The 27,013-nt window shown below is 41.3% G+C and overlaps 2 protein-coding genes across 4 annotated transcripts in view; one reads left to right on the forward strand and one right to left on the reverse strand.

Moving 5' to 3' along the window:
* Positions 1-22,805, reverse strand: part of LOC126416471 (39S ribosomal protein L4, mitochondrial) — a 46,279-nt gene extending 23,474 nt beyond the window's left edge. The window contains exons 1-3 of the mRNA XM_050084207.1: positions 22,638-22,805; positions 22,334-22,557; positions 22,025-22,249 (exon numbers count right to left, since the gene is read on the reverse strand). Of these exons, the coding sequence (XP_049940164.1) occupies positions 22,025-22,249; positions 22,334-22,557; positions 22,638-22,734 (546 nt within the window). The 5' untranslated portion in view covers positions 22,735-22,805. The remainder of the gene's footprint in view (positions 1-22,024; positions 22,250-22,333; positions 22,558-22,637) is intronic.
* Positions 22,806-23,089: 284 nt separating this feature from the next.
* Positions 23,090-27,013, forward strand: part of LOC126416306 (polyphosphoinositide phosphatase) — a 181,799-nt gene continuing 177,875 nt past the window's right edge. For all 3 annotated transcript variants that reach the window (XM_050083966.1, XM_050083967.1, XM_050083968.1), the window contains exons 1-2: positions 23,090-23,287; positions 25,549-25,774. In XM_050083966.1, coding sequence (XP_049939923.1) covers positions 23,213-23,287; positions 25,549-25,774 — 301 coding nt within the window. In that variant the 5' untranslated portion in view covers positions 23,090-23,212. The remainder of the gene's footprint in view (positions 23,288-25,548; positions 25,775-27,013) is intronic.

Raw genomic sequence — 27,013 nt, forward strand, 5'->3', positions numbered from 1 at the left:
TGACATCAAATTTGAATGGAATGTTATTAAAGAAGCGGAGAATTTTACTAGGGGAGGGGGGGGGGGGGGGGGAGGAGGGGGGGGGAGGGGGAGGAGGAACTAACAAAAATTTTCCTACTGGATGGTGCTGTAAATGTCATAACATAAATGTGATACGTGCATGATCGCACAGGTTCAGCCTTCTACCGTAATGACACGGTTAGTTAAGTAAGCCCATACATCAAGGCAAGGCCATAATGCATCAGATGGGAAAAACCAGTTTTTATGTTCCCGAAACAAAAACTGCATAAAAAGCAACAAGAAAATCAGTTTTTCATTGTTGTGCGACTGACGCAAAACATGCTTCAATACGCTGTCCACCATTTTCTGCCACAAAGTTGAGATTGAGAAACAACAAGTTCCACAGCAGATCGGAGAGTCTCAGTGGTCACATTCAGTATATGTTGCACAATGTGTGCCTTCAATTCAGATATGTTTGGAATTAAAGCATTTAATACAGCACCTTTCAGATAAACCCACAGCCAAAAGTCACACGGATTAAGATCAGATGGGCTGGGCTGGATAGCTGTAGGGAAAAGATGACTGATAATTATAGCATTTCCAAAACACCAATGCAGCAACTGCTTTACTAGCTGTGCTATGTGCGGAGCAGTGCTATCTTGCATAAAAATGATCCTACCCACTCATCCATAGCTGTTGAAGGGTTGGGATAATGCTGATGTGCAAAAGACTCTCATAATATTTGCCAGTGAGGATATAGGTGACAGGACCTGCAAAAATCATCTCAAAAAAATGTGGCCCGAGGATAAACAATGTCGTCAAACCACAATGCATAGTTACAGGTTGATAAGCGAGCAGATTTTCTGTTGCCTGCAATTCTGAGAACTGTAATGACCTTGGCGATGGAAATGGGGTTTGTGTGTCCACAGAATATTCCTTGGCCATTCATTGTCCACTCCCATGTGAGTAAGAAAGTTTAGAGTAAACGTTTGTCTTACTGGTAGGGTCAGCATGAAGCAACTCTTCAATGTGGGTAATTCTCTATGGCTAGCAGTGCAGGATGTTTCTAAGGAGGTGTATGTGAATGGACCTCAAGTACAGGTGGTAAAGGCAAGCACCCCACTTCAGACAGAAGAGACTGGACACAAACTGCAATCGTAAGCCCTAATCAGGGCCGACGATGCAGGAGATGAACCGCCATGTGTGCGAAAAGGAGACGCTAATTCAGATGCTCAGGAGAACTATGAATGTGTGCAATGTAAGTGGCGAGCAGTTGTGCATGCCTAACCTTCAATGGAGGGACTCTGGCCTCCACCAGGACACTGGTCACTGGACTCATCCTAAAAGGTCCTGTTGCCAGTTGAACCCCACAGTGGTGCACTGGGTAGAGTAAATGCAACGTTGGGGACACTGCCGAACTGTAAACCAGACTCCCATAGTCAAGATAGGATTGAACAAGGGCTCTGTAGAGCTGCAGCAGCGTAGAGCGATCTGCATCCCAGTTGGTGTTGCTCAGGCAGCAGAGGGCATTGAGATGCTGCCAGCACTTCCACTTCAGCTGACGAAGATGAGGAGGCCACACCAATCGGGCGTCAAAAACCAGTCCTACGAATCAAAATGTCTACACTACAATGAGTTGATCATCATTAAGGTAAAGTTCTGGTTCTGGAGGAATGGTACAACGCCGACAGAAGTGCATGACACATGCCTTCACGGCTGAAAACTGGAAGCCATGGGCTAGAGCTTATGACTGCGCCTGTGGATGGCTCCCTGTAGATGCCACTCAGCAACACCAGTACTGGAGGAGCAGTACAAAATGCAGAAGTCGTCTGCATACAGAGAAGGTGAGACAGATGGCCCAATAGCTGCTGCTAGACCCTTAATGGCCACTAAAAATAGAGACACATTCAATACAGAGCTCTGCGGGACCCCATTCTCCTGTATATGGGGGAACAATGGGAAGCACCAACTTGAACATGGAAAGTACGGAGCGATAGGAAATTTATGACACGACCTTGGGACATCATATCCTTGCCACATTATATGAGTGTGGGCCCCGGAGACCACATTCATATAATGTGGCAAGGATATGATGTCGCCAGGCCAATGTCATAAGCTTTACGTAAATCAAAAAAGATGGCAACCAGATGTTGGCGTCTGGATAAGGCTGTTTGGATGGCAAACTTGAGGGAAAATAGATTATCAGCGGTAGAGCGACCTTGATGGAAACCACCCTGGCATGGAGCTGGGATGCCATATGACTTTAGGACACAACACAACTGCTGACTTACCATATGTTCTAACAGCTTACAAAGAACATTGGTGAGGCTGATGGGCTGATAGCTATCCACGTCAAGTGGGTATTTGCCAGGCTTGAGCACTGGAATGATGATGTTCTCCCGCCACTGCGATGGAAAGATGCCATCGCACCAGATCCGGTTGAAGATGACGAGGAGATGTCGCTTGTAGTCAGACAAGAGAGTTTGATCATCTGACTGTGGATCCAATCTGGCCCAGGAGCTGTGTCGGGGCAATGTGCAAGGGCACTGAGGAGCTCCCGTGCTGTAAATGGAGCATTATAGGGTTTACTGTGATGTTCAGTGAATGAGAGGGCTTTCTTTTCCATCCGCTGTTTGAGGGTGCGAACGGCTGGGGGATAATTCCCCGACACGGAGGCTTGAGCATAGTGCTCAGCAAAGTGCTTGATAATTGCGTTTGTGTCAGTAGATAACACACCACTGATATTAATGCCAGTGACACCCGTCGGGGTCTGGTACCCACAAACAAGCCTGATCTTCATCCAGACTTGGGAAGGTGACGTACAACACCCAATGGTTGAGAAGTACCTCTCCCAACATTCCTGTTTCAGTCTTTTTATAAGCTGGCAAACACGGGCATGGAGCAGTTTAAAAGTTATTAGGTGCTCTAGGGAAGAGTGCCGCTGTAGAGCTTGCTGACGCTCTTTAATTTCCTCAGCAATTTCTGACGACCACCAAGGTACTGACTTTTGCTGGGGGCACTCTAAAGAAGAAGGGATCGTGTTTTCCGTTGCAGAAACTATTGTTCTGGTGACCCACTCAACCACCACATCGATGGTACCATGCGAGGGAGATTCAACGGTGGCAGCAGAGGTGAAAGCTTCTCAGTCTGCCTTGGACAGATGGGAGAAGTCCTGGGCTGCAGAGCGATAAATCGATGGCCGAGTAAATGCCATGAGCCACACTGTAATGTGTGGGGCCCCAGTATTTAAGAGGCAGAGGTTGAGTTAAGATAGCAAAGTTTCAACATCTGTACCTCGGCCAGTAAGCAGGGTGCCACCCCACAAGGGGTTATAGGCGTTAAAATCTCCAAAAAGTAGGAAAGGTTTAGGGAGTTGATGAATCAGTGCAGCCAATGTGTTCAGGGATACTGCACCATCTGGAAGAAGATATACGTTGCAGACAGTTATTTCCTGTGTCGTCCTTATCCTGACAGCCACAGCTTGAAGAGGGGTTTGAAGGGGTGCAGGTTCACTGCATACGGAGTACAGGACATAGACACAAATTCCACCTGACACTTTATTATAGTCGCTACAGTTCTTTTAATATCCCCTATAGCGGCAGAGGGCAGGGGGCTGCATTGCCGGCAACCAGGTTTCCTGGAGGGCAATGCAGAAAGCAGGTGTAAAGCTTAACAGTTACTGTAGCTCAGCCAGGTGGTGGAAAAAACCGCAGCAATTCCACTGGAGGATGATGTTATCGTGAGGCTAGTAAGGCATGAAGTGCACAGGGAGGCAGGTTATGCCTCAGGGTCACTTGCTGCCTTTGATTATGTGTATCCATTCCTATTGTGGATGAGGCAGCAGTGAGATCCAGGCCCTCAGGGGACACTACAATCCCCACATCCTCAGATGCAGAATTGGTAGGGAGTGGTGGTGTTTGGGCCACTGGAGGGTCCTTTTGCTTAGCAGACTTCTTCTTTGTTTGCTTGCCAACTCACTTCTCTTTAGGGGCTTGCTGGGAGGACTTCTCAAAAGCAGCTTCAGGCATGGAGGAAGACCATGTCCTGCAGCTTTTGGCTCCTTTAGCCACTACTGAGTGTCCTCTGTGGCATTAATGGAGACCTTGTGAGAGACGGTCCCAAGGGACCCCTTCCGCATGAGAGGAGCCGAAGGAGATTGTTGCTTCTCCAGCTGGGGAGAGAGGACCGATGTCCCCTGCATTTGGGGGGGATTTTGCTCCAGAACTAGGTACTTTGGAAGCAACGGAAGGAGATTTGCTCCCTACCGCCAAGGGGGCATACGTATTCTGGCGACCTGGAGGGACCACTGTTCGTGGCACAGAGTGTGGCACAAGTGTACTTGTGATGGCGATGATAATGTAGCTGCAGCATATGTGGACATCAATCCAACGGTGTGTAATCATTCATATTTACATTTAGCCTCTTGGTAAATCAACCGGTCCAGGGTCTTGTATGCCATGATTTTCCACTCCTCGTGGAATGCTGTGCAGTCTGGCGAGCAGGGGGAGTGCTGCTCTCCATGGTTGATACAAGTGGGAGGAGGCGCACATGGAGTATCTGAATGCAGTGGACATCTGCAGTCTCGACATGTGGCACTGGAAGTGCAGCGGGAAGACGTGCCCGAATTTCCAGCACTCAAAGTACCGCATAGGGGGAGGGACATATGGTTTAATGTCACAGTGGTAAACCATGACGACCTTTTCATGCAATGAATCACCCAAAGGCCAAGATGAAGGCACTGGTAGCAACCCTGCAGTCTTTGGATCCCCAGTAAACACGCTGTATGAAAAGAACAACCTGCCATTCTAGATTGGTGCGAAATGCCCGGGATTGGGCTGGGTATGCTGTCTAAATCAAGACTGCACCACCTCTCATCTTGGACAGTGCTGTCACTTCCCCAAACTTATTCTCAAGATGTTCAACCAAAAATTGAGGCTTCGTAGGTAGAAAGGAGTCCCCGTCCATTCTACTACAGACTAAATACTGAGGTGAATAGGGCTCTCTTCTTTCTGTAGCCCTACATTCCTCTTGTGGTGTGGCGAGGGAGGGAAATGATTTTGGGTCATACCTGTCAGCACTGCACTCGATCTTGCCCTTCATAGAGACTGCTGGTGCCGTTCGGTCACCAACAAGAGATGACTTAGTCTGCTTCATTGTGGGTCATCCGCCCTGATGCCACCCACTCTGATCAGTGGTTCTTCCCCACAGGCTCCACCCAGCCACAGCAAAGGCCACCTGGCACAATGGCCATTGCCGGGAGTCCTGATGCCCACGGAAGACAGGCATTTACTCCTTGGCATACATGGGGAGTTTACAGCTCAGGCATCAGCAGTGCGATCCCTGTGTTGTCAGGGGGCTACCACCAAATAGGTACATGACGGCCCCACCACAATGGACTGGCTACCGTGCTGGATATTGGGCACAGAGAAATCCAATATTGTCATGGGGGTGAAAGAGGACAGGAGACAATGGAAGTAGATGACATGCCCTGGGAAGTGTCCTCGCCCAAATAGTTGAATTGTAGGTGGAGGTGCAAAGCCATGATGACAAGAGGTTCAGGATATGAAATCTAAGGGCACTAAGGAAGACATCGTTCCCAATATGGCCTGCACTTCTGAGAATTTGGAAAGTGGCAGGTCAAACCATGAAATGGGACCTGAATTTACAGGGCCAAAAAGTGTGAGACTCTGTTAGTCACCTCTTACGACAGGCAGGAATACCTTGATCCTATTCTAACCCCTGGACCTGCAGCAGGGGGGGGGGGGGGGGGGGATGCTATAGAAGAATGTTACAGATTTGATGCGTAGATTGAATAGTAAATGAAGTGACACTAAAAGGAATTGGAAAAAAGATAAATTTGTAACACAACTTGACTAAAAGAAGAGTTTGATTGATAGGACACAACCCAAAGCATCACAGAGTCATCAATTTGGCAACGGAAGGACATATGGGGGGTAAAAATTGTAAAGGGAGCCCAAGGCTTGAATACAGTAAGCAGGTTTAAATGGATGCCACTTGTAGTACAGGGTGTCCATAAAAGAATGTCCTAGTTATAAATTTTAATAGTATCAACTGTATGTGCTGTAGTGTATTCGTTCAAGGGAAAAATTAAAGAGTACCTCGAAGTTTTGATTCTAACTACTGTGGGCACTAACTACTGATAGGCATAGTTAGCAAATGAAAGATTTTGATAGAGAACAAACAATGTATGTACCTTAACAGTGTTCAAAAGTCATAATACATATATCAGTTCATGAAATTCATTCTTACAAATTTACTCTTTCTGATGGACACACGTCCAGATCATCCGCTCTCAAAACTCCGCCATCTTTAGATAAGCACATGTGAGAGTACTGATTTTTTGTTCCCCCACTTGCAGCACTACTCACGCACAATGGCGGCTCATGAGCATAAAGCGTTTTGCTACAAGTGGATTTGAATTCCAGTTCAACAAGTGTTTCTTTTAAAGTTTAATTGGCTACCCCATGTGGCAAAAAATCCACTGATGGTATAGTCAATTTCAAATGATTGGATGTGTGTGTAAAGGGGAAAGCACAAGATGACTGAAAGTTTCTGAAGGGGATGTGGATTGTGTCAGAGCATCATACCTTCGTAATCCTAAGAAATCTATTCGGAAATCAAGTATTGAACTTAAGAAGCCAGAGATGATGTTGAGGAAGGTTTTAAGAAAATGTATACTACACATGTGTCCATGCTGGTTACAGTTAGTACATGCTTTAAAGCCACGTGACTATGGCATTCGTTATAACTTTTCAGGTGAAGTGTTGCAGTGGGAAGATGACTTTCTTGATCATGTGTATTCAGTGTTGAGGCAACTTTTCATCTAAACAGAAGTTTGAATTGAGTGCAACAGTTGCAAATGTTTCTGTGTCACGAGGTACACCCATTGCTAACATAGTACCAACTAAACTGTGTACAAGTACATTAAAAGTTGTATCACATGACATACTACCAGCAGGCACAGGAAAGTTTATTTGTGTTATGATAGATATCAATGTCCCACAACAAGCTTTATGTTTAATAGAACCAATGTCAGGCATAGCACATGCTAGGGAAATAAATGGCCAGGTTGTGGTGCCAATTAGCATGGATAATTTTGTAATGAATAAAGTAAGTCTCCTGGAGGGATTGATAGTAGCTACACTAAAAGTAATCGAAAAAGATGATTTCGATGGATCAGAAATAGATTACAGTGTTGAGCAAACTGTCAGCACATCAGTGTTACATAATGAGGTTAGACATTTAAAGGGTAACGATCTATCAGTCATGGAGTCACTGTTACTTTGGTACAGAGATGTGATTAATTCAGGTCCTTTACCAGCCACAACCATAATGCTGCACTGCATTCCAACAGGTAGCCCTGTAACAGTGCACTTTTAGTAGTATAGGCTACAAAACATCTCCAGCCATTAACTGAACATTTTGTAGGTCAACAGCTTAAAGAAGGAATAATAGAACACAATTATAGTCCTTGGTCAGCAAGCACAGAAACCATGCCGAAAAATTCACCTGACGGAAGAAGAAAACATACATTCTGTTGTGATTATAGGTTTTTAAATGAACATACAGTAAATGCAGATCCAATTCCAAATATCGCTGAAACTTTGGATAATCTGGGAAATGTAAAGTCTTTTCTATGATAGAATTAAGGACTTGGTATCAACAATTGAAGTGCGTCCAGAAAATAGCCTGAAACACAGCTTCTACAAAACCATATGGTCACTACCCACAGAATTCTTTTGGGTTAAAAAAGCCACCTGCAACATTTCACCACTTGTTAGATGGAGTTCTTCGAGGTTTAAAACCAAAAACACGCATCGTCTACTTGGTTGACAACACTTTTTTTTCCCCCTCTTTCCTTCTTTTTTTCAAAAAATCTAGATGAACATGCAGAGTGCCTAAGTGAACTATCTGATTAACTGCAAACATAAAAATGGATAGTCTATTTGGATGATGACCTTTCTTCCCCCCCCCCCCCAAAAAAAAAAGATGTCGATGAAAATGCAAAGCATTAAGTGAAGCATTTGATACAATTCAAACAGCTCGTCTCACGTTCAGCTTTAATAAATTTTGCCCACCCACAAGTTACTTACCTGGAGCATATTATTAGCGAAGATGGAGTGAGGACAGATCTTTGTCTCACTTTAGTTGTGCATGATTTTTCAGATCCATTAACAGTTCAGCAATTGCAATCAGTTCTTGAATATCGCATATTATTACTGAAAATTTATAAAAGGCTTTGTGGAAATTGCACAACCAGTGACTAGATTACTGAAAAAAGGGGTTGTGTTTCAGTGGACACCAGAATGTCAGGCAGTGTTTTAAAATTTGAATGATATACTGACTTCAGATCCTATATTAATTTTTCCTGATTTACTAAAGGATTTATATTATTATGTGATGCAAGCAATACAGCTTTGGGCATCATTTTAAGTCAATCTGTAGATGGAGAAGAGCATACAGTAGCTTATGTGTCTCACCAGCTGAATATGGCGTAGTGCAATTATTCTACTACAGAAAACCAGATGTTAACATTGTATTTCTGTTGCTGTCTATATAGCTGTAAATTTGAAGTAGTTACAGATCATACAACCTTGAAGTGGTTATGGAGATTAAAAGAACCTTTACGTCATTTAATAAGACGGGCTAAAATTCAGTGAGCTTCAGTGTGATGTAGTTCATACGCCTGGTTCAAGCACACAAATGCGGATACGCTCAGTAGGAAAATTGCAGTGTTGCAAGTATCAGGATTGAATTTGGTAGATTTGAAAAAGGCGCAAGCAGTGGATACAGAATTCCAAGTTTACAGCAAACAACCACATATCTTATGCAAGAAGTTGTACTCTGTAAGTCAACTAAAGCAGAACATACATTGTTACTCCTGCAGCACTATAAACCAATGTGTTATGACAAGCACATAATCACGTACAATCAGGTGATGGATGTCGGAGTAATGACAGATGATCACACCCACATTTTGGTGGAAAACATGATGTAAAGATGAGGAACATAATGTAAAAAGTTGCAGTTCATGTGCACAATGAACAAATTTGAGTCACCAAAAGATACAACTTCAGAGATTACGAGATTTGGAAAAACCTTTTCAAATAATAGGAATCGTCGTGTTAGGACCATTTAATAGGAGTTTATTGGCTACTAAGAATGTACTGACAATGATTAACCATTTTTCAAGATACCTTGTAATGACAGCAAAACCAGATCAGAACGTGAGCACTATATCTCAAACCATGGCTAACAACTGATTAGTTTGGTGTACCAGAAACTACAGTCACAGATCCACAAACTAATTTTAGGCCTGTTCTGATGAAACAACTACATCATCAATTGAGAGTCCAATAATTGTGGGCTAGTCTGTTCCAATCACAAGCTAATGGTTGTATAGAATGAGTCCAATGTACCACAGTGAAGATGTTAAGTCACTATGTGAATAGTCAACTTTTAGACTGGAATGCCTATTTAGGCTAAGCAGTGAGTATGTACAACTCAAAAATCTACATAGGGAAGGGCTTTCACCATACAAAGTGTAATGTATGTGTGACAGATGTAAACATCTGTTGATTAACTGCATCCAAAGATAGGAATACAGAGCGAACATATGAAGCAATTTGCCAAAACATGCATACTACAGTAGTACAAGTTTATATGCCAACTAGCTCTGCAGATGATGAAGAAATTGATGAAATGTATGACAAGATAAAAGAAATTATTCAGGTAGTGAAGGGAGACGAAAATTCAATAGTCAGGGGTGACTGGAATTCGAGAGTAGGAAAAGGGAGAGAAGGAAACATAGTAGGTGAATATGGGTTGGGGGTAAGATATGAAAGAGGAAGCCATGTAGTAGAATTTTGCACAGAGCATAAATTAATCATAGCTAACACTTGGTTCAAGAATCATGAAAGAAGATTGTATACATGGAAGAACCCTGGATATACTAGAAGGTTTCAGATAGATTATATAATGGTAAGATAGAGATTTAGGAACCAGGTTTTAAATTGTAAGACATTTCCAGGGGCAGACGTGGACTCTGACCACAATCTATTGGTTATGAACTGTAGATCAAAACTGAAGAAACTGCAAAAAGGTGGGAATTTAAGGAGATGGGACCTGGATAAACTGAAAGAACCAGAGGTTGTACAGAGTTTCAGGGAGAGCATAAGAGAACAATTGACAGGAATGGGGGAAAGAAATACAGTAGAAGAAGAATGGGTAGCTTTGAGGGATGAAGTAGTGAAGGCAGCAGACGGTCAAGTAAGTAAAAAGACGAGGGCTGGTAGAAATCCTTGGGAAACAGAAGAAATATTGAATTTAATTGATGAAAGGAGAAAATATAAAAATGCAGTAAATGAAGCAGGCAAAAAGGAATAGAAACGTCTCAAAAATGAGATTGACAGGAAGTGCAAAACTGCTAAGCAGGGATGGCTAGAGGACAAATGTAAGGATGTAGAGGCTTATCTCACTAGGGGTAAGATAGATACTGCCTACAGGAAAATTAAAGAGACCTTTGGAGAAAAGAGAACCACTTGTATGAATATCAAGAGCTCAGATGGAAACCCAGTCCTAAGCAAAGAAGGGAAAGCAGAAAGGTGGAAGGAGTATATAGAGGGTCTATACAAGGACGGTGTACTTGAGGGCAATATTATGGAGATGGAAGAGGATGTAGATGAAGATGAAATGGGAAATACAATACTGCGTGAAGAGTTGGACAGAGCACTGAAAGACCTGAGTCGAAACAAGGCCCCGAGAGTAGACAACATTCCATTAGAACTACTGACGGCCTTGGGAGAGCCAGTCATGACAAAACTACCATCTGGTGAGCAAGATGTATGAGACAGGCGAAATACCCTCAGACTTCAAAAAGAATATAATAATTCCAATCCCAAAGAAAGCAGGTATTGGCAGATGTGAAAATTACCAAACTATCAGTTTAATAAGTCACAGCTGGAAAATACTAATGCGAATTCTTTACAGACGAATGGAAAACTGGTAGAAGATCAGTTTGGATTCCGTAGAAATGTTGGAACATGTGAGGCAATACTGACCTTACGCCTTATCTTAGAAGAAAGATTAAGGAAAGGCAAACTTATGTCTCTAGCATTTGTAGACTTAGAGAAAGCTTTTGACAATGTTGACTGGAATACTCTCTTTCAAATTCTAAAGGTGGCAGGGGTAAAATACAGGGAGCGAAAGGCTATTTACAATTTGTACAGAAACCAGATGGCAGTTATAAGAGTCGAGGGGCATGAGAGGGAAGCAGTGATTGGGAAGGGAGTGAGACAGGGTTGTAGCCTTTCCCCGATGTTATTCAATCTGTATATTGAGGAAGCAGTAAAGGAAACAAAGGAAAAATTTGGAGTAGGTATTAAAATCCATGGAGAGGAAATAAAAACTTTGAGGTTCGCCGATGACATTGTAATTCTGTCAGAGACAGCAAAGGACTTGGAAGAGCAGTTGAACAGAGTGGACAGTGTCTTGAAAGGAGGACGTAAGATGAACATCAACAAAAGCAAAATGAGGATCTTGGAATGTAGTCAAATTAAGTCGGGTGATGCTGAGGGAATTAGATTAGGAAATGAGACACTTAAAGTAGTAAAGGAGTTTTGCTATTTGGTGAGCAAAATAACTGATGATGGTCAAAGTAGAGAGGATATAAAATGTAGACTGGCAATGGCAAGGAAAGTGTTTCTGAAGAAGAGGAATTAGTTAACATCAGGTATAGATTTAAGTGTCAGGAAGTCGTTTCTGAAAGTATTTGTATGGATTGTAGCCATGTATGGAAGTGAAACATGGACGATAAATAGTTTGGACAAGAAGAGAATAGAAGCTTTCGAAATGTGGTGCTACAGAAGAATGCTGAAGATTAGATGGGTTGATCACATAACTAATGAGGAAGTATTGAATATGATTGTGGAGGAGAGAAGTTTGTGGCACAACTTGACTAGAAGAAGGGCTCGGTTGGTAGGACTTGTTCTGAGGCATCAAGGGATCAGCAATTTGGTACTGGAGGGCAGTGTGGAGGGTAAAAATCGTAGAGGGAGACCAAGAGATGAATACACCCAGCAGATTCAGAAGGATGTAGGTTGCAGTAGGTACTGGGAGATGAAGAAGCTTGCACAGGATAGAGTAGCATGGAGAGCTGCATCAAACCAGTCTCAGGACTGAAGACCATAACAACAACAACAACATTAAAAAGGAGTTTGTCAATGAGTGAAATGTGCAAACACAAAGGCATTGGAGTGTCAAGAGTGGATTGGGCAGGGTACAAATAGATTACCTCAGTAGAGAGTAGAACAACGAGTTCCACTAGCAAATCCATACATCCCAAAGGGTAAAACCAAGAAATTTTTGACAAAGTTTCAAGGACCATACCAGGTAGTGGAGATGACTTCACTGGCAAATGTCATGCAATAACCAATGAAAACTTCAGTTGTAAATGTTAGTCCAGCTAAACCTTCTAAGAGTACAGTTAACGTGTTACTGCAAATACCTGCACCATTACCACAGAAAAAGAAATTACCATTTGCAAGAGAGTACCACAGAGCTTGTATGTTGTCTTTAATTTTGTGTTGGGTTACCTACATTAATATTATTGGAACAAAAGAGTAACACAGATTATACCTTAAGAGCTTAGGTCTAGGTATACTTGACAGAACAATTGTGTATTGTGTTGGGTTACCTAGATTAATATGTTTTTAGTTTGCTATACTAATTTTTTGTAGATATGCTTCTTTCCTGAGAAGGGAGAGGATTCAAGGTAATTCCTTTCCGCTAGGTGGTGTCGGAGAGGTAATTAAAATCCAGCTGTTGGAAAATGGGATCTTGTTCTGATGACAACCAGATGTACTTCTCATGAACCACAAATGGTTCATTAAAATTCACTCTGAAAGGTAAGAAATAAATTCATCATTTACAGAATATGTTCATAAATATATCTACGGAAGTGGAAAGAGGGGAAATGCTAATATATCTACAGAAACTTCGGGCTCAGTTACAGCAGATGACAGAGATAATCCCAGATATGCTAGAATGAAAGAAAAGAGGTTGGGTAGATGCTGGTGGGAAATTTTTAAAACTGATATTCGAGACAGCAGATAATGATGACATCACAGATTTAAGTAGTACAATAGGGATAGTATAAGAAATAGCAAGGAACACAGAAACAACAGTTAGCTGGCATATGACACAAAATACAAATATAGAACTGGGGGTGTTAAACATAATGAGAACAATGCACAAAATAACATGAGATTAGCAACAGTAAACAAAAATAACAATGGGAACATTGAGTAAAGACTTAAGTGCGATACAGAATCAGTTAAGGACAGTAGGTGAAAAGCCAATAACAGCCAGAGTGCAACGTGAACTAGTGAACAGCTTGGGAGATGCGAGAATAGAAACTGAAAGGGCACAAGAAGTGATACATCATTCCACACATGGACGGTTAAGTACAAATTGTTGACACCACAGCAGTTTCTAGTATGATTGCAGCAAGCAAAAACAGAATTTCCAACAGGGATACGGCACATTGTACCATAATGAAAAGCGATATAGCACTTTTCTTTCAAATTTCTACAATAAGTTTATTCAGATCAAGCTAGGGCATATATTAATGTACAGTTTCTAGTTGCAAGTTTAAATTCTCTTACCAGTGTTTCACATTTCATCCAGATTCTGTCAAATGGAAAATTATTGGTTAAGTCGGTACAAGTGCAAACTAATCAAGAGTTACTTGGGGGAGTGCAAAGAGATACACATGCTGTTATGTCAAAAGGAGATCTTAGCAATTGTGTCACAGAATTAGTCACCATTTGTCTAGCACAGGTAGTTCAAACAGACAAATGATTCAGTTGTTCCTAAGGAACACGGAAGCACAAGACTAAAAAGCAGTATCAATGCTGCAGCCACATTTTCAGAGGACTGGCAATCACTTGTTATATTCTATGATTTCGCCAGACACAGTAACATTAAATTGCTACAATAACATTCACGGGGAATACAAAATTAGAGTTAAAACAAAGTACATTACTAGGAAATGGAACCAAGTGTGAAACAGTCAGAACAAAGTTTCACCTTCCTGCTTCAATTATAGGTACCATGATAAGTACAGGAACTCAACCAGTGTTGTATTGGCCAGAGATCTTAGCAATTGTGTCACAGAATTAGTCACCATTTGTCTAGCACAGGTAGTTCAAACAGACAAATGATTCAGTTGTTCCTAAGGAACACGGAAGCACAAGACTAAAAAGTAGTATCAATGCTGCAGCCACATTTTCAGAGGACTGGCAATCACTTGTTATATTCTATGATTTCGCCAGACACAGTAACATTAAATTGCTACAATAACATTCACGGGGAATACAAAATTAGAGTTAAAACAAAGTACATTACTAGGAAATGGAACCAAGTGTGAAACAGTCAGAACAAAGTTTCACCTTCCTGCTTCAATTATAGGTACCATGATAAGTACAGGAACTCAACCAGTGTTGTATTGGCCAGAGAAACCTTTTAGCATGTTACACATGCAAAACCTAACCTTCCTCAATGCTACTTTAGAACGCCTTTTAATACGGACAATAGTGAATTAGTCACTGCATAAAAAGGATAAATTTCACTAGATCTAACGTCACAGCATGTTTGAAGATATCAAGGAAAGCATAGAAAAAATATCTTGACAATCAGTGTATCAACCACCAGTTTTATGGTGATACTAGCTTTTATTTGAGCAGTCTACTTTTGCCTCACGAAGAGAGTAAATCATGCAAGGGAACAATCATTATTGAAATTTCTTTGGTATTGATTCATACTAATATGTAAGAGATTTTAGAGTAAAGGGTAAAAAGAAGCAAACCTTGAAAATAATGCTGAGGCAGGATTAGATTTTTTGTGATCAATTGAACAAAAGGTTCAAAGTGAATGTAAATATGTAAGATAGTTAACAAGACAGACAGAAAAAGTGGAAGGGAATGTTATGGGACACAATTAGTAAGAAATTCGAACAATCATTGTTAATCACGTGGAAGTGTTGCCAGCTGTCAGCCAGGAAGTGTAAACATTTCAAGACTGTTTCCGGGTCAGGAAGACAGTCACCTCGACACTCTTAAAAGAAACTGAGGAGAAATTCAGCAGAAAATAGTTAGAACAGTGCAGAATGAACTGCCTTCACTACTCCTGTAACATTACTTTAGACAAACTATAGTCTGTCCAAAATTACTTTAGCGAGGATGGAAGCAGCAAGCGGAGAGAACCATGTGGCAGACACAGGCCACTTTCTACCAACAGCATGCTACCTGTAGCTGCAGCAAATCCCCGAAGTTGCCAAATCTTTATCCTAAACAACACTTCTTGCTTGCAGTGGGCTTCATTTGCAGCCACCCTGCTGTCCTGTGTGATTGTTGCGCCCTGTAGCTTTCTGTGTATTCGTTTTTATGGTTGTAGGAATTGTTACTGTTATTCGTTGTTACTGTTGTCCGTTGTGTGGTACTCAATGATGTAAGTGGGAAGTTCATTGAAAGTTGTAAGTGTAAAAGTTTGACGTTGTTCTCTTGGCCAGAGGATTGCCATAAGAGGACAGTCAAGAGTAATGATCTGTGCATTACGTGTCTACTTTGAGAATGAAAAACTTAATGGTGGCTCTTCATTACCAAAGTGATAAAGTGAACTGCTGCAGCTTTCAATATACACAAAAACACTGTTGTGAAGATTGGGAAGGAATTGTTCTACAAAGAAAAGGAAGCTGAAGAACCATCAAAACTTAACACCCCTGGGAAAAAACATCATATGGATAAGCAGATTACCAATATTTGATTTGTTTGCTGGGGATATAATTCATTGTCATGTTTATGATTACTATCACAGGAAGGAACATCCAATGCTCAGGAAGTTACTGGTCACACTTTAAAAAAATCAGGACTTTTTCAAGGCAGTGGCACATCCTCATCCACACTTTCACATAACCTTAGCCTTCAATATGGACATTTCTGTGGCCATAAACTGTTGATGGAGAGGGAATATATAGCTGCATGGCGATGCCAACTTTTAAGGGGTATTCGTTGTATAAATATCGACGAAGTGATGTGGCTTGACAAAACGTGGGTTAGTTCTGGTCACGTTGTCAAGCAGGGTTGGACAGATGACACAGTTAGAGGAACAATGGCAATACCTTCTGGCAAGGATGGCAAACTTCATGCAGGCACTTTCCAGGGTTTTCACCCAAACAGTCCCCCACATTTTAAAAACACACACACACACACACACACACACACACACACACCAGGAGATTATCACAAAAAATGAACCATATTACAGTTACACAGTGGTTTGAAGATTCACTAATACCAACTCTTAGAAACCAGTCAACAATTGTACCAGATAATGCACCTTATCATTTATCATTTAATTGTCGTTGTCCGATGGTCAAATGATGGTATGTTTGTACAGTTCTCCCGTGTGAATGATTTCTTGAATGTGAAATTTAAAACTTCAGCTTTTGTTTTGCTATCTTCAACTGCCACACCAGACTGGTCAACAACAGACTGAATAGAAGCCTTTGACCTGCTTAGCGATTTTACACACAACCACAATTTTCTCAGGTTCTCTGCCAGATCTTTTGCTAAGGTGTGACGGTGGTAGTTGTTGTATGCTTTACCCATAGACCTTCTCACAGACGCATGAATGTCTACTAACCACTGCTTGTCATCATTTATGCATTCCCTTTTGAACCGTGAGTGCAACAGTCTCTGTTCCCTCAGCAACTGCCTAATTTTGTTATTAAACCATGATGGATCTTTTCCATCCTTTATCCACTTACTAGGCATATAACTCTCCAGACCACTATTTACAATCTGCTTAAACTTTGGCCATAATTCCTCTACATCCATCTTACTGGAATTAAGTGATAGCAATTTACTGTCTAAGGGTAACGCTAATAACTGCTTATCTACTCTATCTAGCAGAAAAACACTCCTAGACTTCTTGACTGATATATTAACTTTTGTAATCATAATTGCTATTATGACATCATGATCGCCCCAACATGTTTCTATACTGACATTGTAAATAAGGTCTAGCCTATTGGTAGCTACAAGGTCTAAGATATTTCCAGTGTGTGTGGACTGCCCAGCTAGTTCCTCAACAAAATTTTCAGAAAACGTGTTCAAAAGTATTTCATATGATCATCTGTCTGAACCCCATGCAATGAATCTATAGACATCCCAGTTCACACTTGGCAAGTTAAAGTCGCCTCCAAACAGTATTGCATGATCTGGGTGTTTATGCGCTATTGACCGTAGGCCCCACAATTAACTTGGTTTCACCTACACCTGTTATACGCGACCAGATGACTTCACAGTCACACTCAACTTTGACCTTAATACAGACAATATCTTTGTGAACTGCAACGAACACTCCCACCTATGGCATGTAATCTGTCTTTCCTATATATGTTTCATGACTCGCTAAGTATCTCAGAGCTTTCCACTTTGAGTTCCAGCCAGCTCTCGGTCCCAAGAATAATTTGAGATCAAGAACTTACCTGGAGGGCAGTAAATTCGGGAACTTTATTACAAATACTTCAACAGTTTACTGATAAATTGTGAAAGTCAAAGTCTGTCTTTATTCTGAGTGCTGTTTTACTTTCCTTGCTGCATACCGACTGGCGAGTGTTCATCAGCGCAACTTAATACGACTGCCTAGCCTAAAAACCCCTCATGTCACCCCACAAGTACTCTTCTACCTGAGTACCTGCTTCTTTTGTGCACTGTAGTGCACACCTGACTTGGCCAGGGGAGCCCTACAAATCCCCACACGATAATGCAGATCTAGAAATCTGCAGCCAACACCGTCACAGAGTTGATGAAGCCTTTGGTTACGACCCTCTACTCGGCTCCAAACCAAAGGACCCCGATCAACTCTGGGAACAACGCTGTAACTGCGATCTCTGCTTGCACCCCATGCACAAGGCCAGCAGTCTTCACTACCTCCATCAGCCACCTGTGCGAACTGAGGATCACCTCATTATCCATGCGACAAGTGTCACTGGTGCTGACATGAGCCACAACATGCAGATGACTCCACCCTGCACACTTGACAGCCACAGGCAAGGCTGCCTTCACATCTCAGATGATGCCCCACAGCAGACATACCAAGCACACATAGGGTTTCTTTCCAGCCCTGATTGCTATCTGTCTAAGAGGTTGCATAACACATCCTATCTGCCTAAGAGGCTCCATAACACATCTAACATTGGAGCTCCCAATAACTAGTAAATCCCCCCTCCCTTGTGTGCTCGCTTGGACCTTGCTGAAGGAGTGCACACCTGCCCACTCACAGGGTGAATGGGCGAGGCCAGGTGGCCAGTCTACACATTGGCCCTACGCAGTGAGCAACCATCTGCCACTCACCCTGCTGTGAGGGCGGATCCACTTTGTCTTGTGCACTAGGAAGTGCCTCGGAAGCACAGCCTGTGGGCAAAAGAAGTGACACCTCAGGTGCCTCATGTAATGCGCCAAATTCTCCACTACTGCTACACCATGAGGCAGCAGCCTGATGGTGACTGACCGTAGCCAAAAGTGTATTCAGCTGTTCGTGAACCACAGCCAGCTCCTCCTGCATCTGCACACAGCATGCACACATACTAGCCATCCTAGCAAGACTAACTGAAGAAGTGAAGTACAAAAGCAGACAATCCTAGATATGCAACTTGCTACCTTCCTGATTTGTCACCAATGGAAGCTGATGTGTTAATGAGTTACGTATTAGGCTGTTCAGTGAGCAACTACAGCGCTACACACTGAATGAATTTACACCTATAAAAACATGAGATTAAACCTCTCAAATAGAGAAACATGCATGAAATGCACTACATGGAAAACACACGAAAAGATAAACACTTTACTTGCTGCTCAGTAGATGTGTATCAGCTGAAAGCCGGAGCCTTATTTAACTCAAATTATCTCACATTTGGGATCTCCAATAGGGTTCCGCTTTTGAACATATGAAAATATGATGCATTCTTAAGACTTCACTCGCATAATGCATTCTCCTTACTTCAACAACAAAAAAGTTTCCACAAACATCGAAAATTCGGTAACATCGTGATAAAATGTACTTCCCTAAATTGTCGAATATCACCTCAGTAATGTGTTGCTGCAGATGAAACTAAAATCAAAACATAGTGCAATTTTTTCAGAACACACTGATGCAAGTTCCATATTCATAAAGTGAATAGTTTTCCTGTTGGAGTGACTTGAATGAAATGTAAGATTGCATGTGTATTTCATGTGTGATGTGGCAAGTCTGTTGCATGGCTCCACACGTTCCTGCCGAAGTGTCAATCCAGCAGTAATTTTGGTCAGACTAGAAGTAGGCTGCAACAACTTCTAGCAAGCAGTAAAGATCCTGTAACAAATTGTGTGTAGTATATGTAGCAGAAATGAAGATGACTGATAACTTGGGAAGGGCAGAATTGATTCGGTCATTACAGATGATGTCATAGAGCAGAACCTTTCCTCAATGACACAAATACTCCACCCCCACTACCTTTGGCACACAATCAGTGAAGTTCAAATCATTCACACTCAATTCTCTGGTTATGGTATGGTAACATATCATTTGTGAGAATGTTCTAGTGCTGGCCTTCCAGTGGTGCCCTATGAGGCAAACAATGATATGAAGTCACAGCTGATAAGAGTCCAGCATCTAGTACTGATGTCAACACAAGTCTGGGGTGTACGAACATTACTCTGGTCTAGGGCAGAAGATGGCCTTAACTACAGCGGTCGCATAGGTCTAAAGGCCTACAGTACCAGTGGGCCAGGTTCAGCACGCAGCATAACTACACAGCATCTGACATCGTCATCCACCTGTGAGGACAATGCAGGCAGTGATCTGGGAGGAATTGAGTATCCTCAGGGCGTTACCAATTACCACTCTGAGCTGCTGCAGTGTCCTCAGCTACCATGAGTCCGCCATTGGATTCTTCTCTGGATTGCATAGCTGCCAGTTGACACAGCAGAAGCAACAACTTGTATTTTCAGTAATAAATGGAATAATTCCGACTGTCCTCAGTCTGCATCCTGATGGTTTCCAGCCCCAGAGGATGGCCCTTACAGGGTCACATGACATTTGCAGAACCAGGTTTTGTAGTTATGTGTGGGGGTTCCTGGACTTTGTTTGAAGTACATAGATCAAGTAAAATTTCCGATACAAGTTGTTGTTGTTTTTTTTCTTTCTTCTTTTTCTTTTTTTGCTGAGGATTTTATTTGCCTTATTTTTGCAATAGTATTTGTATTGGTATGGCTTCATTTTTAGGATGTTTGTATTATTAGTTTCTTCTACACCCCAAACCATCTAATCCCTGCAGTTGTCTCTTTAGTTTTCATGTATTTCTGCAATTATTTGTTTCTTGTATTGAAACTTTGCAGGAGATTAGAACTGTATGCCGGGCTGGGAGTCAAAACAGGGACCTTTGCCTTTCGTGGGCATATGCTCTAGCAACCGTACTACCTGAGCACAATTCACAACACAACCCATCCTCATAGCTTTACTTCCACTAGTATATTGTCTCCTGCCTTCCAAACTTCACAGAAGGTCTCCTGTGTAACTTGCAGGAAAGGCACTGACTGAAGAAAGGATACTGTGGAGACATGGCTTAGGCTCAGCTTGGGGGTTGAATGAATTTTCACTCTGCGGAGGAGTGTGTGCTGACATGAAACTTGTTGGTAGATTAAAACTGGGCAAGGCCTGGAACCTGGGACTTTTGCCTTTTGTGGGCAATTGTGATACCTGGGTATGACTCAAGGCACAGTTTTCCCACCAGGAAGTTTCACATCAGTGTACATTCTCCTGCAGAGTGAAAATTCTGGAATCAATCCCCCACGCTGTACCTATGCCATGTCCCCACAATACCTTTTCTTTCAGGAGCACTAGTCCCGCAAGCTATGCAGGAAAATTTCTGAGAAGTTTGGAAGGTAGGAGATCAGATATTGCTGGTGGGTAGCTCAGTTGGTAAAGCACTAGCCCACAATAGGCAAAGGTCCCTGGTTTGAGTCCCATCCGGCACACAGTTTAAACCTGCCACTAAGATTCATATAATTGCACATTCTGCTGCAGAGTGAAAATTCATTCCAAAATGGCTTGCATCTGTTTTCATGTGCTTTAAAAAGGGGTGTCCACTATCTTGATGATGTCATGGGTCAAAGCTGACAGATGGTAGGTACTGCAATCTTTGGTTTAGCTGTTCTGTCCTGCTTTGATAAAGAGTAATGGATTACTTCTGGAGTCTCTAATACTGACCGCTGTGTTTGCCTGGTTCTGTAATGATAATGGTGGAGGGCATTTGGAAGGAAAATTAGGCAAAAGACTAATCTGCAATGCAGCTCTAGGTCTTGGGTAGACTTTAAGGTGATACTTCTCTGATTATGAATTTGTGAAGAAATTAACATGCAACAGGAATTTGCTAGGAATATGACAGTTTGGTCGATTGTTTTTGAAACAAACGGAAGTGGTATTACATGAAGCCTGACTGAAGTATCTAAACAGCTTCAAAACTGATCAAAAGGCAGTCACTGGTGAAAGAATACTTAAGCCTCGTGGATAATTGCTATGTTCATGGGATCACTATTCAAGGAAAATAGCCTGCACTTGTAACATTTATTTATTGGCCTATGCTACAATTCCTACATTATTTTCCTATTTGTGATAACGTGGCAGCAAGACTCGTGTAAAAATACTATACTCATTATGTAAACTCAAATGCAGTAATCAGATCAGATCTCATGCGTGTTCTTTTCCACTAAGGGTTATCAAGCATGACATTTGTGCTTTCCTGGAAGATGGCTATTTGAACTCATCCAGTCTTGAACTAAAACAGAGTAGGTCTACCACTGAAATCAGGCTTGTTCTATGTGATATGCAACACTTGCCCACAAAATTTAATTACTGAATTAAATCACGGTTCAGTAGAAGAATATGCGTAAGAGACATTTACCTGTGCAAGTTTCACTGACAACATACTGATCAATCCATGTATTCTTGTGTAAAATGGTAACATATAAAAGTGTGGCGTCGGAGATCGTGGTCCATGTGCAACACCACCGCCTTTCCATATGGGCGATCGTATACTACCATGTCGAGCTCTTCCCAGTCCTTTCTGAGGCCACGGTTTCCGACCGCCTCCACGAACTTCTGCCCTAGTCTTCGTGTGTGCGTAGCTCTGCCAAGCAAAAACAGAAATTTGTACAAAATTTCGAACTATGCGAATATTTGGGGCGTCTGTCACATTCTACGGTAAACTTACAACAAATCTGTACATTCGCTGCCACCTTGCATTTTCATGTATAATATCTATCCTCGGAGGTGCACCAAAAACTTCTGGATGAAGGTTTATAATTCCCAATTTTCGTTCCTCAGCAGTGTCCATATTTTCCACCCATGCTTCTCTTGGCTTCTCAAAACGCGGTGGAAAATTCAGAGTTCTTGGTGTTACAATGGGAACTGTTTCGACAGTCTCGCTGCTCCGAACTACAACACACAAATAACTAACTTATTACAGAAGAATAAATCGGCCCGCAAGTTTCATTTTCAACTACAAATAAACAGACCATTATCTAATATACTACTAGCGTCTGAAGACAATGCACGGATGCCATTTATGCCTTTAAACAGCAAAAACTGTGGCGTTGTAACCCTCAAATACATTATAGGAACATACAGTGCGTACAAGCTCAAATAATATAAACAAGGATGTAAATAAAAATAAGCACTCTGGCGTTCTCCAAAGTTATTGTATAGTTCTGCGATATGAAGATAAACCGAAAAGTTACTCAGATACCTCATGCCATTAAAGTGACGCCACAGCAGTGGCGGGATGAGGTTCTGTTTCCACACGCTGCAGCAAGACCGACCTTAATATCTAGAAATATTTGAATGAAGCGATTACTTTTTAATATACGTTCTATTTTATAGGGTAATCGCACCGCGCAAATATTTCTAGACATCAAAGTAGGCTTCGTGTTACCGAAATCTAGTGGAATGAATTTTATTGTCAAGTAGTTATAGTTTTGAAGTAAGATCTTTGTGGGAACCGCCGTACCTGACAGAAGCGAAACATAATGTTGTGACACTGTGACAGTCGGGTCGGGTTAATGCGTTGAAGGTTGAAAGATAGTTCGGCAGAATGGCGAACAAAAGTATTGTCTTTCACCCTATAATTAGTCCCATACAGAAAATAGCACTGTATGAAACCAAGTCTGTGAGTTGCACTTTTTCAGATTGGTGTACGACACATAATAAAGCTCCTTATATGTTATAGACAGTATTGTATTTTGGCATTGTTATTCCTCAGTCATATGAAGTTGCACACACAGAACTCAATATTACGGTAACGAATTGGTTCATGATACTTGTCTGTTCTATCATCGACATGCACTGCGGGACAAAGACCTATTCTAGGTGTATCCATACGTTATATTCATCTTTGCGCATCCATCTAGTGTCATCTCGCATTAGGCCGTCGTCTCGATCATTTCTTACCTTTTCAATTCAGCAAAAAAATTCAATGAGCTGTCTGTCACCAGTTCGCCTGGTCACATTTTCACTCATTTCTATTTCATTTTCATTACGGTTAAAATTTCGTCGTTTACTCGGTTCGCTTATTGCCTACCTGCCCTGACGATGTACCTTTCCAATCCTTGCCGAGGAACCCTCAGGTTTTGAATGTTTTTCGCCAGAAAAACTCATGTTTAACTTTAGGACTAATAAATTATTAACTTTAAACAATCAAAAATTCAGGATGAAATAGTGAAAATTTTTCTTGTTGTCTTCAGTCCTGAGACTGGTTTGATGCAGTTCTCCATGCTACTCTATCCTGTGCAAGCTGCTTCATCTCCCAGTACCTACTGCAACCTACATCCTTCTGAATCTGCTTGGTGTATTCATCTCTTGGTCTCCCTCTACGATTTTCCCCTCCACACTGCTCTCCAGTACCAAATTGCTGATCCCTTGATGCCTCAGAACATGTCCTACCAACCGAGCCCTTCTTCTACTCAAGTTGTGCCACAAACTTCTCTTCTCCACAATCCTATTCAGTACTTCCTCAATAGTTATGTGATCTACCCATCTAATCTTCAGCATTCTTCTGTAGCACCACATTTCGAAAGCTTCTATTCTCTTCTTGTCCAAACTATTTATCGTCCATGTTTCACTTCCATACATGGCTACACTCCATACAAATACTTTCAGAAACGACTTCCTGACACTTAAATCTATACTCGATGTTAACAAATTTCTTTTCTTCGGAAATGCTTTCCTTGCCTTTGCCAGTCTACATTTTATATCCTCTCTACTTCGACCATCATCAGTTATTCTGCTCCCCAAATAGCGAAACTCCTTTACTACTTTAAGTGTCATCATGAAAATATTGTCATCAAATTATAAACTTTGAATTTGAACACAATGGAAAGCTATCAGAAGCAGGGCCTTGTATGCAAGCATTAATCATATACCAGCCTGAAATAAACAAATTCATCCAACTTATGTTTGTCAATGATGTCTCGCCCATGCTGGTGGTAGGACTCTACTATTTATCATTGTTATGATGGAAAGTATGAACACAGTGATCAGTCACAATTTTGTCAAGTCAACAGTTCATTTTGGTGTTTCTAATCCTGAACTTGAGCTGGTCATAAGATACAGACATAAATTTGTTATGCAAATGCCATTCCTGTGAAGAAAGCTCTTGTACAATATGTTCAAAAAGAAATTAAATTTATGGAAAGATTACATTGGAGATATTCTATCTGCTGTAGGCCTATTTGTCACCGATTGCTGTTACGAATGAAAGTGATTAACAGAATGCTGCCTGTGTTTCATATCATTTCAAAGAAAGCCTACTTTCTTTGGTTTTAAGTGCCCCAAATTTCAGTTACATTTAATTTATTTTTATGTATATTGTGAAGCACCTTTAAATTTTTGTGAAGCAGAAAAAATATGCAATATGTTATTTACACAACTAAGGTGTGTTTGCTTATAACTTTCATGTGAGTGCTTAACCTGTCACCCAACCATCGGTTTGCAAATTTGTTTGGACCCCAGTATCCAGCTGTTGTATTGTGCTAAGCTAAAAGGTACTGCATACGTGCCTTTCTTATGGAATTGGTATAGATGATCACCGATGTAGTAGGTACTGAGTATCACTTAGGCACACAAACGAGAATTGGAATATGGTAGCTCAACTTATGAATCTCTGCTTTTCATAATCACCTCCAGCCCCTCCCCCTCCCAGAGAGAGTGAGTGGGAGTAAGAGTGAGACTGTCAAAAAAGGTTCATTAGCTGGACTACCATGACTGAGTGCCTATCTGACTCTTAAGTCTCCAATATATGATGATAGGCTAATTTTACTGATCCATTGTTTGTATTCCATCCTGAATTTTGCGCATTATATTAATTGTTCTTTCTATTATTTGTACTCAGGATGTGTTTCTGGTATTCTGATTTTTTAAATCTGTTTTCAGAGATTCTATTTAATGGGGACAAATAATACACAAACACGATTCAGGGTGTTAAAGATTGATCGTATGGAGCCCAGAGAACTGATTGTTGTAGATGACAAAGTTGAATATTCTCAAGAAGAAATAAGAGATTTAGTAACAAGAATTGATGTTGGCAACAGAACACGTGTTGGACAGAGGCTGAGCAGTAATGGGGTAGCTCGTATAGTTTCAGCATTTGGGATTGTTGGTGAGTGAGATCTTAATTAATAGTATTTTCATTTAAAAAGGAGCAGTTACTTTTCTATTAACTACACAGATGTTATTTAGCTAGTGCTACATTTTGCATTAGCAACTAACTGAACTGTTTAGTAAACCCTTAGAGAGATGAATGAGTAAGGCACTGGAATCTAAAGGTCTGCATTGAAAATTCTGTGTCATGTACAAGTTCAAAAGTTTCATAGTTGTGAATATGTGTGAAAGGAAGTAGCTGGATGAAATACAGCTAGTCACCTCATTATTTGCAAGTTTAGAGCATTTGGTTGATTCACTTTGAGCATTACTAAGGTTTCCATTGGACATTACAGCTTGTTCAAAAAATAATATTGCTGTGAAAAAAGTGTAAATAAATATGAGTAAATCTCAGTTTGTATTAGGGTCTACAAAAAATTGATTAAGACTCAAAATACTTCAATGAATCTCATTACTTTGTTGATGAGGCCACCCTTCAGCATAGAAACTCACTGGACTGAAACACAGAAATAATAGTAGCTTCATTCCTCATCAGATGGAATTGAACTGGATGGAATGAGATGCAACTGCATAAGAGGAGTAGAATAGGGTCCACGATGTTACACTTTTTCCTTTTTTTGGTATGGGGTGTGTTGAAATTTGACAGTGTAGACTTTATGTAGATCTGATCATCTGCAGCTAAGATGAAATTATCGTTGGTCTGTGCTGGTACAGTTACGAAGGATTTTGTCACCAATGCAATCTTGCTTACAATGGAACTGAAATGCTTCAACAAATAGTGACTTTCTATAAATGAATTCAAAGTGTTTTTCCTGAAATAAACTTTGCATGTACAATAACTCAATTTAAAACATTACAGTATAGGGAACTTCACTTCTCCAGTCATAGCAAGTTCATTTGAAAGAATGAAGTTAGTTAATGTTTCAGTCGATTTCCTCTGCTTTGCCCTGACATCAAAAAGTATTGTCTCTGTGCCTGCTTTTACTTAGTGGCACACCATGATACTCCAACCTGGGATGACAACTAAACGAGAATACACAAGGCCCACACTAGTACAGCAACTTGTGGTAAAAATGCAATCAACACCCAACCTTGAAGCCACATGGTGGCCCTCCCTGCATTTGTCACAAGCAAAACACATAACAAAAACCCTCAAGAAGCTTTATAGTCTTAACCACTAAACTGTTATATAGTTTAAAAACATCATCGTGTTGGCTAGGTAGACACAGGGCTACAC

The sequence above is a fragment of the Schistocerca serialis genome, chromosome 8, assembly GCF_023864345.2.
Source record: "Schistocerca serialis cubense isolate TAMUIC-IGC-003099 chromosome 8, iqSchSeri2.2, whole genome shotgun sequence".
NCBI classification, from domain to species: domain Eukaryota; kingdom Metazoa; phylum Arthropoda; class Insecta; order Orthoptera; family Acrididae; genus Schistocerca; species Schistocerca serialis.